Here is a 15610-nt window from a genome sequence, read left to right as displayed (position 1 = left end):
TTTGTATTTTTATGTTTTAGTTTATGTGGTGTTTTAAAATTTTTGTGTATAATATTGATTTGGGCAACGCGGAAAAGGAGGAAGGAAATCGTCAATATGCAAGGTAAGAGGGACTGTTTTGTTGCTTAACCGTGAAGAGTGACGTTACCCAAGAGTTAAAACTGGCGCATATACTCTGCCCAACCAGGCGGGGCGGGAGGAAGAACGTACCGGGGGAAGGGATCATCATCCGGCTCCAGAGGGATGCCAAAATACGCGAACCATTCATCCGGATCGGGTGGCGGTGGCGGGGGAGGCGGATAATGAACCCTCCGAAAACAAAAAGGATTCGGTCCCAAAGGAACATTTGAGCTTGAAATATGGTACGCGTGGATTGGCGCCCGACAGTGGGGGCAGGAGTCTCCCACCGCCTGATTGGCAAAACGCAAACACTCAAGAAGGCACTCCTCGTGTATGTACTTGCGACAACACGAGAGAGGCCGGCTTGGGTGTTCATGAGGCGAATCCAAACAGACGAAACATTTAGTTTCTAGAAAAGAGGTTAAGCGCGCCTTTGCACGGTCTTTGCGGGGCTTTCGTCTTGCTTTAGGCATTAGGGCAACTATGGAGGAAAAAAATTACGGATGTGTGTTAGTTTGACTTGGAGCCACGAGCAGTATTACTTCACCGCGTCAAGTGAAAAACCAAACTAACAAGGGAATAAGGGGTTCACTCAACAGAATTAGGATGGTCTATGTAGTCACGAGCAGTATAACTTCACCGCGTCAAGTGAATAGGCCAACTAACTATGCTATGAGCAGCGAACTTCACCGCGTCAAATAGTTGTTGAGTGAAAGAAAAAACAACAACAAAAAAAAGATATATATATAGTAGCCCAAAATGCAAACTTAAACGAAATAAGTGTGCGCGAATTCATGCCCAAAAACGGCATAGCTGGTAGAATTGAGTGTTTGTACTAAATCCGTTGTGAACCGAGAACGAACGCGTAAATGCCGAGGAATATACAGCTGGATTAGATCGAAAATAACATGATGAGGAATTAACAAATAATCACATAAGCGAATTACTGATAGAAATAAGCCAGGTGCAAATGTTGCCTGAGGTGTACGCTCCAGAAAATCGAATAAGAAATTTACTTCGGCCGGTGAATAGTCAGAAGGCAAACAAAACTGTTGTACGGAATGCTCAGACCCGCAGTGACTGCAAGATGAGGTTGTAAAAGTAGTGTCATGCCTATTCAGAAACGCTGCATAAAACGGACTGCAAAAGGAGAGTAAGGAGGGTGAAACTAATCGTGAAAACGCATAGGCTGGAACTCGAACGATATGGGTTTTGTGTGAAGACTCAGCTAATTGTAAGATCGGACGAGATTGATGAAAATCCATGCTGAGAGATGATAGGCGATCTAGAACAAAGGAAAACGCAGTATAAATAACTGGAAACAAAAACAAGGACGGAAATTTGCATTGAAATTGCGGATTGTCAAAAGTACCATAGTGATGCCCAAATAGGAAACAATGCTGAATTGTTTTGTTTTGTTTTTTTTTTTTAATATATATATATATATAGATAACGTGAAACGAATTAAACTGAAACAGGCTTATTACAGGTGGAACAAGTGACGTTTTCTTGACCTTGGTCAGTGTTACTAGTCGATGGCGAGGCTTCAAGCTCGATGTCGTTTTCACTGACAGGCGATGTGTCTGAGGCGGCGTTTGTACTGTTTTTAGGAGACTGTTTGCGCCGAAATAGAACAGTCCGAAACAACGGCTGGTTTGGCGGTCGTTTCATGCGACAATACAAGACAATGATGACAAAAGTGTTCAGCAAGGTGAGTGAGAGAGCAATGTAGGTAAGCCGATCATTAAGTGTGGTGGAACTAACAGAATGTAAATGGGAAAGGTCTTGTTGTAGTGTGGCGATTTGAGAAGTGAATTGTTTGTCAAGCAGACGAAATGTGTGGTCGAGTGATTGGAGTGTTTGATTATCGAATTGAAGTGGAGGTGTAAAATTAAGCGATTGGTAATGTAATTTTAAAAGGTCATCGTCGTTATTTTGCCACGGAATGTAACGAAATGAATTAGAACTGAATAACGGTAAATGAAGAGTTATACTATGAGGGCAGGTACCTAAACCGGTTTGTTGAGTAGTGAAAGTTAATTCGCAAGGAAAATGGTAGACCGTTAATGGTGTAAGTGAAATTAAATGAGAGGAACCGTCAGTAGTGTTGAAAACGGGTAGTAACCCTTGCTGAGTAGACAAATAATATCGGCCTCCTAAATGGTATAAATTGTGAAGGTCTGAACAGTCCGGCGCTTGTTGGTGTCGCCGAACGAAATTCAGTTTTGCGTTTTTATTCCAAGGTAGGCCTAACCATCGAGTATCGTTGACTGTCTTCAAAATGTGTTGGGGACAAACAAAAGTGTCATCTGTGTGATAACATTGGTCTAACAATGTTCGTTTTAAAATAAATTCAGCGTGTGGACAATGTAACAAGGCTAATTCATCGTGAGTAATTGGACCCTGAAAACATGTGCCAGAAATATTATATTTTAGCGGAGTCAGATATTCAATAGTGCAAAACGCGTGTTCAGGGGTCAGTTCAGGAATAGTGAAAAGAATATTGATTGCCATAGATTTGGCCATGTTGTATTGATAATCGACAAACGGTTGCAACAATATTGGGTAACCAGCCTCTAATGCAGAGAGCGTATGTTGTAGTGAGGGCAGTGAATGAAGTTGGTGTTGTATGCTAGTGGTCAAAAACGAAGGAAGATCGGCAAAACTGACAAGTTGCTTGTTATGAAGCTTGTGTGCTTGATGTAAGATATCATTTATTTCAGTGAAACGGAGCTGTGTTGAGAAGGTTCTAGCTATTTCTAAGGAAAATTTTGACAGAAATTCCATATAGTTATTGTGGTGACAGTTTTCGTGGGTGGCAAAGGCTTGTATTTTTGTCTTCCATTCTAGGAATGTAGAATCAAGCGCGCGAAGGGACGACTGCAGGTTATTAACTTTGGTAACCAATTTGTCTGTTATTTTTGCGAGGTAAACGGTTTTGCCGTTAACAGTTTTGACCATCTGTTCCAATGATTTTTGGGCTCCTAGAAATTTTATAAAAATTTGCATTAACCCGAAAACATCAACGCCAGGGTCACAGGATCCTCCTAAAACTTTGGTATAGAACAATTTTGGCAAACCTAATAATCCAGCTCCACAAGCCCAGGGAAGATCCCGTTTTTGGCGGGAAATACGCTGAGAATTTTGTAACCACTGACGTTCATGAGGAGATATACCAGTACATGTTTTTAAGGCCCATAGTTTACATTCGTGAAGTGACTTTTTATAGAAGTAGGGGCACGACATAGTAGAAGTCATTCCTGTAGAATACTGGTAATATCGCCTGATATAAGAATCACACTCAATTAAAGAAGTATAACCGTGTGAAAACATGATTCGCTGCATGGATTTCTGCACTGTTCGCAATTGTTCCAACAGCTGCCCTAGAAAATGAGACTTATCGCTATCGCAAGTGTTGTTAATGGTAAAGTCATGGCCAATTTCGGGCGTGCGCAGATCAATAAACAGGTTAAGTAGTTTGGTATCCTGATAAAAAACGATAGCCTTTGGATTACGAGAAAGCATTAGTGATTCAGGATAATAAGTGACTCGTTGACCGTTAAGATCATAATCAAAGGTTGACCTTTCCTGTGTATGAACTAGCTGAATTGATAGCAATAATAAAACGACAAGGAACAAGGTAAATCTAAGTGGACTTTCCTTGGAATTCATCCAGAAGGCGTTGATCCAAAATATTCTCGGCCGGTTCCCAAGTCGCGTCTGAAACAGGGTAGTTTGCCCATCGGATGAGGTACTGAACTTTGCCATTTCTTGTTCTGGATCGGAGAATCTTTTCGGCTGCAAAGACATCTGGGTCTTGGAAGACATCTGTAGAGTCAACGGGACTAGCGTTAGGATTCTCGTTAGCATCTTGTATGGGTTCAGCATTACTTGAGCTAGAGGGAGGAGAATCATCTGTACAAAAACTATCAGCGGGAAGATCAGCAGCATCGAATGCTAGATCATCGGGATCGTCTACTGCTGGTGGTAAAATGGGGCGATCGGCAGGGTCATAAAAGTGCTTTAATCTGTTAGCGTGAACAGTCGTGGCCACCAAGCGGTTGTCACAAGTGCGAACTTGATAATGCACAGGAGACAATTTACGGCAGATTCGAAAAGGACCGTTCCATTTTGATAACAGTTTCTTACTGAGGCCTCTTTTTACCTTTGGCGTATAGATCCATACTCGTTGGCCGACCTCAAATGGTGCATCCGCTGAATTCTTATCGTACTGCAATTTCATTAGTTGTTGAGCTCTAGCGATATTCGAACGTGCAATGGACTGGGCAGTTTCTATCTGGCTCACTATGCGTGCGCGATGTTCGTTGACCGAAGCGGAAAGTTGAGTCGCTGGTAACAAGCTTACATCAGGTGGCAAACGAGGTTCGCGCCCATAAAGCAAGTAAAAGGGGCTGTCGCCAGTAGTAACGCTCGGTGAAGTGCGATAAGCAAATTGGATCGCGGGGATATAAACATCCCAGTCCTGTTGGTTTGAACTAACAAACGACGAGATAGCTTCAGCTAAGGTGTTATTAAAACGCTCAACCAGACCATCTGTCTGCGGATGATAAGCAGTTGTGTTTACCTTTTTAGTGTTCAGCAATTTACAAACCTCGGAGACCAAAGATGAGAGAAAATTGCTTCCTCTATCAGATAGAAGAGTGCGTGGTGCACCATGGCGGCAGAAAATTTCATCGACAAGAAGTCGTGCGATCACAGAAGCTTCGATTGATGGAACAGGGAAACACTCTACCCATTTGGTTAAGTACTCAGAAAACACAACAACATATCGGTTACCTGCTTTAGAAACCGGGAATGGACCAATTATGTCACAAGCGACGCGGTCAAAAGCATCCTGAACTGGGATCGGTAACAGGGGAGCCTTGTGCCGATTGCGAGGACTTTTCCTCATAGCGCAGTCACAACAACTGCGACACCAATGACTAACATCAGAAAACATCTTTCGCCAATAGTAGCGAGTACGAAGTTTCTCATAGGTCTTAACAGTACCAAAGTGTCCACCGGTAGGATCGTCATGAGCCCAAACTAGTAATTCATAGCGCAAGGCGGTTGGGATCACTAACTGTTGGTAAGTAGTTGAGCGACGGCGATCTTTTGGAGTCCATAGGTGGAAAAGCAACCCATCGTCACTAAGAAAATAGTCATCAACAGTCAACAAAAGAGAACGCGCAGTGTCGTTGTGATCCGGGAGTTTCCATGTTTCTAGATATTGAACAAGGTCAGAAAGATCTGGGTCGCGGCGTTGTAAGTCGCGCACGCGCGGTGTTTGGACGCCTGGAACATCATAAGCGGAGATGGACGGAGAAGGAAGGGTGTACGGTCGGCGAGAAAGAGCGTCGGCATTTGCATGTGCTGCTCCTGGGCGATGGCGAATTTCAAAGTCATACTGCTGAACTAAAAGTGACCATCTAGCTAATCTTCCGGAGGGGTCAGAAATGGACATTAACCATTTAAGAGAATGGTGATCGGTATGTAAAACAAATTTTCTCCCATATAAATACGGTTCGAACTTCTTGATTCCAAAAATTACGGCTAAGGCTTCTCTTTCGGTGGTACTGTAATTTTTCTCTGCTGAATTGAAATCGCGACCAGCATAAGCGATAGCAACTTCGCGACCATTCTGAATCTGTCCTAAGGTTACTCCTACTCCTTCGTTAGATGCATCTGTGTACAAATGAAAGGGTTCCTTGAAATCTGGGAATGCTAGGATGGGGGCACTTATAAGTGCCTCTTTTAAGGCTTTGAATGCCTGTTCACACGCATCTGTCCAGAGAAATTTGTGGTCTTTGCGCAGTAGTTGGTTCAAAGGCGACGCAATTTTGGCAAAATCCTTGATAAAGCGTCGGTAATAGTTAGCTAAACCCAAAAATGATCTAACGGTCTTAACACTGTGAGGACGTGGGAAATCTCTTACGGCTGCTATTTTATCATCGTCTGGTGCTATTCCTTCAGGAGAAACTACATGCCCTAGGTATTTAACTTTTGGGCAAGCAAATTTACACTTAGAAGGTTTTAGTTTCAGGTTTGCGTGACGTAGCCGATCGAAAACTTGTCTGAGATGGCTCAAATGGTCCTCAAAGGTTTTGGAATAGACGAGAATGTCATCTAAGTAAATTAAACAGATCTTATACGTTAGATTTCGTAGAACACATTCCATTAATCGTTGGTACGTTGACGGGGCCCCAGTTAATCCGAATGGGAGCACTAAAAACTCGTAAAGACCACCATAAGTAACGAAAGCGGTGTGTTCACGTGACTCAGATTCCATTTCAACCTGCCAAAAACCACTCATTAAATCCATAGAACTGAAAAATTTAGTACCGTTGAGTGCATCTAAGGCATCGTCTATTCGAGGAAGAGGATAAGAATCTTTACGTGTGACGGAATTCAACCTTCGAAAATCAACGACAAATCTATCAGTCCCGTCCTTCTTTTTGACTAGAATAATAGGAGACGCCCACGGGCTTGTACTGGGTTGAATTATTCCCCTATTTAACATATCAGTGACATGTTCCTCAATAATACCACGCTGAGATTCAGAGACACGATAAGGTCGTTGTCTAATGGGTGGGTTGTCACCAGTGTCAATTCGATGCTTTACTAAACCTGTGCGCCCAAGTTCTTCCGGCTTTAAAGCAAAAATATCGCGATATTCAGCTATCAAAGATTTTAACTTGGAAAGTTGGTGTTCATCCAGGTTAGTCGATGTGAAGTCTAAAGGAACGGTTTCCTCATCTCCAACAGGTGGAGGGGACTGTGCAGGGGTGTCGGAAGTGGCAATAACAGACATTGATGCAGCTGAAGGGGTAAAAGTCCCCACTGTTGTACAGCGGTAAATTGTCACAGGCTTTTGAGTTGGGTTGAGAATCCGAAAAGGAAAGGTATGCTGCTCTGAAAAACTTACAAGTTGGGAGGCGCCACAGACATGATAGCGGTCAATGAGTTTTGCACTGGGCTCTATTAAACCCGTCTTTCCCACTGGTAAGGAGCTCTTTGGATAAACTGGAATAACAGACTCAGACATTGGGGGCAGGATGTAAGTAGCAAAGGCATGCACAGTAACTGGTTCTTGTTCCCTGTGTTGGTTAGTTAAGGGTGGAGATGATGAATGTAAGGGTACCGAATTGGTGCCAGTAAGTGTCAAGGTATTATCTTGTAAATCAATCACAGAACCAAAGTGCATAAGAAAATTTCTACCAAGCACGACGGGATAGGTGAGGTTGTCAATAACAAGAGTCTCAAAAGGATATGCATTGGCACCTATAGTTAAAGGAAGATTGACCTGACCCAAAACTGGAAGGTGTTCACCACTAACCGTTTGTATCGACGAAATAGGTGACGGCTGAAGTTTAGGAGACACCGTGAATGTAGAAACGAAATTACTACTTACCGCAGTGACTGAGGCACCCGTATCAACCAACATTAGCGTGGATCGGTCGGCGATAGAGCCATAGACATAAAGACTATCTGATGGAGGGTGTACCTGTGAATCAAAGGCATTCACATGCGAGCTAATAAATGGGGGCGTTTGAGGTGGAGTGTACCACTCCTGAGGGGTGGACGCGTCAGTGTCCGTTATTTCCTGAACGGAATCAATAATAGGTGCAACCAAATCGACAGACTGGTCAAGGCCTTGTAAACCAGAGTGATTTGCCACAGCTGAAGTGCTTACTTGCGAAAATGCAGCAGTTTCGGAAAGTTCTGAGCGCTCTGAAATAATATTTTCCGAAACTACGTGATTACCTACCTGGGAAGATGGTTGAGGAAATAGAAAGTCATGCCAAACTTGATCAGGGTTAAACACGCTTTCATGAATAGTAGGTTCTACGTGCGAAAACGCAACAGCTGTGTGTGCACCTTGGGTACATGCAAAAGGCGGGTCTATATTTCTTTCACTTGTTGTATAACTTGAATTTATTTCTTGAGATTCATTTATATTCTGAATTTGATTATCCACTGGAAAAACGGCCGTATCTTCTTCGATATGTAATAATTGCGCACTTGAAGTATCATTTATATCTCGTGTAATTTCTGATTCATCATAAACTTCGCCATAAGAATTCTCTAAAAACATCATTTCGCCACAAATAGGTTCCGAATTTTTATCTGTACGTAGCGCATTTACTTCATTGTGCAAATTTTTATCATGCGATTCAATTTCATTACTTAACACTGTAATTGTATTATCAATTAAATTGTGGCGCAAGTATTCATATTCTGTGTCATAAATATTGTCTGCAACGGTTTGTTCATTCTGGAAATTTTCTTCTGGTTTATCTTCGCATGTAATATCAATTTGTTTAACATTCTCATTTTCACTTGCGCTACTGTGTTCACTGAAATTTCTATTGAAATGGAAAATCGCCGTATTTTCAATAACGTTGCCATGACATTCATTTTCACTGTCTTCTATAATAACATCGTTGTTGTGAACCTCGGAACCGTAAATAATATTATCATTTAATTCGTTTGCGCCGTTGTCAAGAAAAACATCTTCATTGTGAACCTCATGAAATTGGGATAAATAGGAATTGGCCAATGTGTCACCCGCGGAATAATATGTGCAAGATGAATACGAAGCAACTTGAGGGTCAACCTGACTATTACGTTGGGGATTTGCAGTTCCCGGGATAACTACATCATCCGAAATAGACAGTTGAGACTCATCGCCTTCGAAATAAATACCCTCTGGTGAATAATTAAATCGTGAAATATTTACATTATCAGCGTTATACGACGCGATTTGCGGTTGACTAAAATTGGCTCTTGCTCGGGGAAAAGAGCGTCCGGCAAGAGCCCTTACTCGTTTAACTGCGAATTAGGCTGACGACTATTAGGCTGCTCTGAGAATTGGGGCCTATTAGAAAAACGCACCTGGTTTGGAGGGAGCCGTGGATCCCTACCACGCTGTTGGCAAGTTCGCCAAGTGTGTCCTACACGTTGGCAAAAAGAACAGATAGGATCTCCCTCTACTGTGCGAAAATTGCGACCATAGGAGCGAAAATCAGGGCGACGCGGATTTTGGTAACGCCTAAGTTCATTTTCCAGCCGGTTTATCTGCCTCTGCATCTGGTCAATTTGGCGAGTAGGCTGTCCTTGCCAATTGCGCGTTTGATTAAAACGCGGAGGAGAAGATTGTGGTTGATCATAAGCCGCTACACTGGCATAAGAAGCTGGGCGCTGCGTGGTTTGCTTCTGCAGTTGTTTAAGTTGTTTAGAAAGCTCATCAAAACGCTTATCGATTTGCGATGGCATCGGTTCTGCAGAAGCCGCCGCAATTGTTGGAGGTTTGGGAGAGACCGCTTGGGTCATTAATTTCTGGAACATTGCTTCCATTTGATTTATCACTGATTGTGTATCCGGCACACTCTGATTATTTGCCACTAATTCTTTCATACGAGCTAAAGATTCTGCTTCCTGAAAAGTCTTAGGTCGAGCTAAAGTCACATAACTTTGAATGTGAGGTTGAAGACCTTGAGTAAAGTAACGCATAGAATCTGCATCCGATAATTTTAAACGCTTACACAAACGCGTGATGTCAGTAAGATAATCAGCGATGCGCTCCCCCTTCGCTTGTTTCCGAGTGCTTAATTGTTGGCTAAGAATCCAATCGTGCGGCCCCGAAGCAAAACGCTCCTGAAAAGCCTCTTTAAGCCGACTAAAATTGTTAATAACATCTTCGGGAAGGGAAAGAAACCATGCATGAGCCACGCCCGATAAATACAGCGGAAAAGCACTAAGGCGATTTTCAGCGGACCAGTTATTAATTTGCGCAATGCGTGAAAAAGAATCAAACCATATCAAGGCATCTACAGCAGGATTTCCATCAAAAATATCAGGTTTTATGCCGCTGGAACTAGGTTTTTTATCAAGACGTGTCTGAATAAAGTCTAATTGTGTTCGCTGGGAGTGTGATTCCTTAGCTAAATCTTGCCTTAAGGAATGGCACATATCCTCAAACATTTTCTCGAATTCTTTCTTTTGCTCCTCATTCATTATTGTAGTTGTAGATGGAACTGATTCACCGTGAGGACAAGTACAAATATCAGTGTGGGTCTGCGTACCTAGGGATTTCTTTTTACTGCTTTGAGAACGAGTAACGATGTGAGTTGAAGGGGCAGTTTTAGGCATGCACGTAAACTATTTCTATCGTTCTTCGCTTAGGCATTACTAGATTAAGTAGCGATATAGATATATATATTTTTTTTGGGGTTTGGTGTGAAACAAAAGCTAATAATACGCGAAACCAACGACACATCCGAGATACTGGAATAATTGAATCATAATGTTCGCTTACAATTTCCTGGCTTGGGTCTTTCAGTATTCCTTTCTTCGGGCGTCCCTTCTTGTTGAGTGTTTCTTCGACGCACAAGCGCCTGCTTCTACTTGAATGGGCTGTAAAGAAGTTTAGAAGTGCAAGATCTTCTTCGGGTCAACGCCCGAAAGGTGCGGCTTGAACGCGCTGGTTCTTCTCTGCTGGAAGTCAAAACGGGGGGCTTACTTGCGGCACCCGCGGCACTCCTGCTTCGTGCAGATGTTCTTTTAGCCTGTGGATAATCAGGACTAATGGAAGGCTGTGAGGTCGACGAAGAGGTCCGTTGGGCCTTTGCGGAGTACCACGACCACGACCACGACCAGACATAAATTGGTACGGGAACAAAGCGGACTTCTCCACCACTTTGTTGAAGAACCTTACTGGGGGTACTAGCAGGTTCTAACAACAAACACACGAGTTCTTGCTCAATCGACTCTCTTTAATTCTTGAATCAGGTGACACGAAGTTATCACAACTCTTATGTTACAATTCTCTCTACAAGATCAGTGTTACACGCATTTTTATACCAGCCAGGAAACCAGCTGCTTAGCGCAACGCGAATGCTGACGTAAGTCTAATCCGATTGGTTGAAACAGTTTCATTAGCATGAAACCTTCGAGATGATTGCTTTGTCGAAATGACTCTTCAACCGAAGTTTTCACTGCTAAGCTTAAGTCAACTGGCCAATATAAAAGTAGGAGAACAATATAAAAACTACAAGGTATATACCAGTAAACAGACTTTTCATACTAACAGATAGGAAAGTACTAAAATTACAGTTGGAAATTCTAAGGTTGTTGTCAATTTTCAGAAGGTGTTAAGCTTCTTCATCGAAGATGATTGGCTACAACTTTTCCATAATTTAACCACGAACGTGATCGCAAACTTAAAGGACAAATTAAAAATACAGTTCAAAGTACAAGGCGGAATTTAAAACAATAGTTGTTTGATTACAAAAACACCTATAAAATCACTAAGCTTAATTAAAGTTATCCACTGCCAAGAATTCGGTTAAAAACTCGAGGAAACACGCTTAAAACTCTTAAAAACAAGGAGGGTAGTAGTTCCTGGTAAATATCGAAGGAAGACCAGATTAAGGTCAAGGATGTCAAACTAGACAAAATTCTTAATATAAACAAGGCTTTGTCATCTGTCAAAGGCTCTAATTAAACATATCTCGTGAACAGAAGTGTTACCGCGGAGATGTACCAATTTGGTACATCTCCTTTGTACCGAATTCATGTCAGGAGAAACTTTCTATCCATCATCAATTATTTTAGAAAAACCAATACTACTAGTAGTGAAGTAGCTTACTGAAACCAATCAACGAGAACGCTTACAACAACTCCACTATAAACATATATTGTAACAATTGTCACAAGTGGCTAACGTAACTCTTCAATCGACATTTTCGTTCAACAAGACCAAGGAGAATGAATCAACAGAAATCATTTTCTCATTTCGGGAGAGGATGTCGTTTGATCAGTGCTGATGCGCAGGAGTTAACACCAAGTAAAATGAGTCAAATTGTTTTTTATGATATTTTTCCTTAACCTATAAATATTTCCCGAAACGAATGAATTTTGGTTTGTGTTGAGCTCTGGTCGTCGCACAAAGCTCCTGGTGAAGAAAAATCGTTGGTTGAGACGCTGGAAACATCGTGTATATCTATGTTGTGGTTCAATTTTATCCTTGGTTCAAATTTTCTTTTCTTTTGTTTTTGGGTATGGAAATGTATGATAATGACATGATAATGAGTTTGAAACAAAAGAAAAGAAAATTTGAACCAAGGATAAAATTGAACCATAACATCTATTTCGGTTAACGTTGTCGTACTTAAAGGTCTCATGCATACTCGACAAGACCGCAAGGTCATGTGGGTAGCTGTAAATTCTTTGTGATTTGGTCAAAAGTTCGGGATTGACACTAAAGTGTCACGGAATGGTATAAAACGTCACAAACATTTAACTTCTTCTAGGTTTGGTTAATTTCTATATGGAATTGCCAATATTGATTTGCAGTCTCCTCGAGACTTGCCTAAAACTGACTGTAGACCGACAACTGAACAGCATATTAAAGGTTGATATGGATGTTACTAGCACATTTTCTTGTTTTAATAGACTGTGATTCGGTACAAAAGAATGAACTGACTTAAAATCAGCTCAGTCGAGAGCCAGGCTGGTTTATCGAGCTGAGCCTCCAAGAGACCATCCACTGAAAGATCCAGGCAAGGTCAACATTAGTGTTTTCGGTCTTGCTCTTAGTCGATACGCAATTTATAGCTAAGGAAGGAATGTATAATCTGAATTTTTGACCAGAAACGACGCACATTTTCCTAAGGTTTGTCTAACTCACTAGTGCTAGACTTAACGTTGAGCGTATAAAAATTGAGGTAACGACGCCAATCCTCACAAGTGCTTCTTTCTAACTCTTAATTTCACGCCACTTGGCAATGAAGATGGAATATCAAAACGGAGGAAAATACTGACGAGCCTTTTGATCTCGGACCTTATCTTCCACACTGCCTCACTCAATAAACATTCAAGACATTGTTTTTACTGACGCCAAGTTCGGCCTGTTACTTCTGCGCCTAATCATCACACACCAAACTGACAAGAATTTATAATATACCTGAGTAATGAGGCCAAGTGCGGAAAACACCGGGATCACATAAAATGTGTGAGACAAAAGATGCTGCCATCACACTGGCACAGGTTTCCCAACTTTCTGCAGTCGCTTGCTCACCATCCGCAAAATCAGCTATCCCTTTAACAATGAGCCACTCGAGTTGAGAATCAAATGCAGCTGTGAAAACACCTGAAATATGGAATAGAATTAGGAAGTATATCCTTTTTAGGAAATCAAGTCTTACGGATTAAAGAAACTAAAAGAATAATTGCCTAGCTTGCCTAGCACGTAGACGCATAGTAGCATGTGTAAATCTTTACTTTCCAATAATTTTTGACGGTTAAACTTTCACAAAAGTGTCTCTCTGATTACAAACTGGAAGTAAACTGACCAGACACAGGAAAACGCCGAATCAAGAGATGCCAGACCCCAACGACAGCCAAGTACGACAGATTATGATTTTCACGACATTTCTTTTGAATTGCTGACTGCTATCTTTCTTACAATGAACTTGTTTTATTCAATTACTTTATTCTTAATTATGAGCGATAAAGTTCGGTACACATTCCGTTGTAGCCTCCCACGCAGGCGTTTTTAGGGGAGCTTGTATTTCTTCCCTCCCCACAAACGCCTGCTCAACGGAGGACATTCCTTTTCCATTGTCATATTCGCGTGGCAAGTGACCAATCAACAGTGTTGACAGGCTAAACAGGACGTATAAGCTCGTGATACTGTAAAAACGTTACCCAGAACGTGACCCCAGAGTTACCTTTTTCCTGCTTTTTTTTTTCCTTCGCTAAGGTTATGCAGTGCACCGAGAATTCTAAACTCTGACTGCGTAAATCTTACTTTTGCCGGTCTGAGTCTAATATTTATTAGTGGTCATGCAGGTTTCTCAAAGTCTCATGCAGATCGCGTAATTATCGGGTTACGCTGCGGTCAAGGTCAACTTTCCAGAATTTGGAAAGTACAACGTGATAGACTACGCGTGGGAAAGGAATGTCGTCCCCGGTTGAGCAGGCGTTTGTGGGGAGGGACGAAATACGAGCTCCCCTAAAAACGCCCGCGTGGGAGGCTAATTCCGTTGACGTTCTGTTAAGTTTGCAGCTGCAAAGTTCTGAATCTTGATCGAAAGCTGTTTGCGTCGTACGTAATCAGACGATCCCAGATCAGACTTAAAAACAACACAGACAAATGTTCCCATTTACTTTAGCGATAACGTGTATACCTCTTGTTTAATTTTATTCTACAATTGTTGCGTGAAAATGGAATGGAATGGAATGGAATGGAATTGTGGCTGGGCAACTTTTTAGGAAAGGAACAAATATAATTTTCAAAGAGTAGTAGGTAAACAGCCAAATTGGCAGTGGATTTTCCCCCAAAATGTTACCTTTTTTTGTGAGTGTAACTCTGTTAGCATTGGTCAGAATATCCAAAACGAGATATCGCTGGAAAGATCTATCTTTGCTTACGTTGTCGCTCACCAATTTATTAACTTACACTGAAACCTTAATGGATCCAGGAAGAAAGATATGCATCGTTCCCGGAACGAAAACGACCAACGCGGTCATCGAAGGGCTAAACTTTCCTTCAGCGCATAAAACACTTTTAAATAGAGGATATTACACGGTGGCGCGAAGATATGAATTTTATTTTCGAGTGGTAAAACAATATTGTACAAACGAGCGCACTTTTTATTATATAGACAAAATGACATCGATAAAATAATAGAGGGAAATTACCAAAATTACGTCATCGATAAACTCACGTGTGAGATTATGGAAAATAAACCACTCGGGTCCCGGATGTAGTTTTTATGAATTCTACGAGTGGTTTATTTTCCAGTAAAACACTCGTGTCTACATTATAAAAATCGGCTATTTAACCACCACAAATAGTACAAATGCATTTTAGGTGTACTGTATTTCAAAAACCGATACAAGATCAGGCTCACGCATTTTAATTTTCTAAATTTCGAACGAGTAGCCGTATTAACGAGGTAAAATTATAAAAGATTCTACTGTTTGGGATTTTAAAATGTGGCCGTTGGCCGTATCAACATTTTTTTTTCAAATAAGAAAAAGTATGGTGCGGTCTTTTGGCGGGGCCGAAAAAAAGTGGCCGTAATAACGAGGTGACGGTATTGGTCAGCGGCGCCAATGGCTGCCAGTTGTGTTAGTTCGTGCTCTGTCTAAATTAGTGTGTTGTTAACTCTATGGTTCTTACTGGACCTTTAGTTTATCTCGCAATGTTACCTAACATCATTATCTTGGTTGTTGGCTACTTATGTACTGGATTCTACATTATTTGGCCGGGTAGACTATGCGGAAGCCTTGGTCTTGGCCGGCCTGGAGTCTCTTAGTGACAGGAGAGAAGGAGCTTGTAAGCGGTTTATGGCTACTGCACGCCAAATGTCCCCCCCTTAAGAACATCATCCCCTGTCCTGCCGCTTTTGAGTCTCACTACAGTATGAGGGTCCAACTTCCAAAATGTCAACATGGTCATACCAGAAGAATTAATGACTTT

General features: G+C 41.7%; 6 protein-coding genes across 6 annotated transcripts in view; 1 reads left to right on the top strand and 5 right to left on the bottom strand.

The window, feature by feature from the left end:
* LOC140948785 (uncharacterized) overlaps positions 1-15610 on the top strand; it is a 327016-nt gene that overhangs the window by 94958 nt on the left and 216448 nt on the right.
* The window catches only part of LOC140948054 (uncharacterized), a 120538-nt gene that overhangs the window by 46034 nt on the left and 58894 nt on the right, over positions 1-15610 (bottom strand). The gene's annotated exons all lie outside the window — the stretch shown is intronic.
* LOC140948787 (death domain-containing ATP nucleosidase-like) overlaps positions 1-15610 on the bottom strand; it is a 99936-nt gene that overhangs the window by 73772 nt on the left and 10554 nt on the right. The gene's annotated exons all lie outside the window — the stretch shown is intronic.
* LOC140948053 (uncharacterized) lies at positions 1585-3645 on the bottom strand. Its single transcript, XM_073397273.1, has one exon. It carries the CDS (start codon positions 3643-3645, stop codon positions 1585-1587), a length of 2061 nt encoding a protein of 686 aa, XP_073253374.1.
* Positions 8895-10179, bottom strand: LOC140948786 (uncharacterized). Its single transcript, XM_073398051.1, has one exon. The coding sequence runs from the start codon at positions 10135-10137 to the stop codon at positions 8941-8943; it is 1197 nt and encodes a 398-aa protein (XP_073254152.1). The 5' UTR covers positions 10138-10179; the 3' UTR covers positions 8895-8940.
* Positions 10524-15610, bottom strand: part of LOC140948051 (uncharacterized) — a 36724-nt gene continuing 31637 nt past the window's right edge. Inside the window, exons 3-4 of the mRNA XM_073397271.1 lie at positions 13088-13273; positions 10524-10855 (exon numbers count right to left, since the gene is read on the bottom strand). Of these exons, the coding sequence (XP_073253372.1) occupies positions 10524-10855; positions 13088-13273 (518 nt within the window). The remainder of the gene's footprint in view (positions 10856-13087; positions 13274-15610) is intronic.

This window comes from Porites lutea, chromosome 9 (assembly GCF_958299795.1).
Source record: "Porites lutea chromosome 9, jaPorLute2.1, whole genome shotgun sequence".
Classification (NCBI taxonomy): Eukaryota; Metazoa; Cnidaria; class Anthozoa; order Scleractinia; family Poritidae; genus Porites; species Porites lutea.
The sequence above is the reverse complement of the archived record's forward strand: the minus strand, read 5'-3'. Positions and strand labels throughout refer to the sequence as shown.

Excerpts from the sequence above, each read along its gene's own strand:
- LOC140948053 (XM_073397273.1), bottom strand. The coding sequence starts at position 3,645 with ATGCTTTCTCGTAATCCAAAGGCTATCGTTTTTTATCAGGATACCAAA.
- LOC140948786 (XM_073398051.1), bottom strand. The coding sequence starts at position 10,137 with ATGAATGAGGAGCAAAAGAAAGAATTCGAGAAAATGTTTGAGGATATG.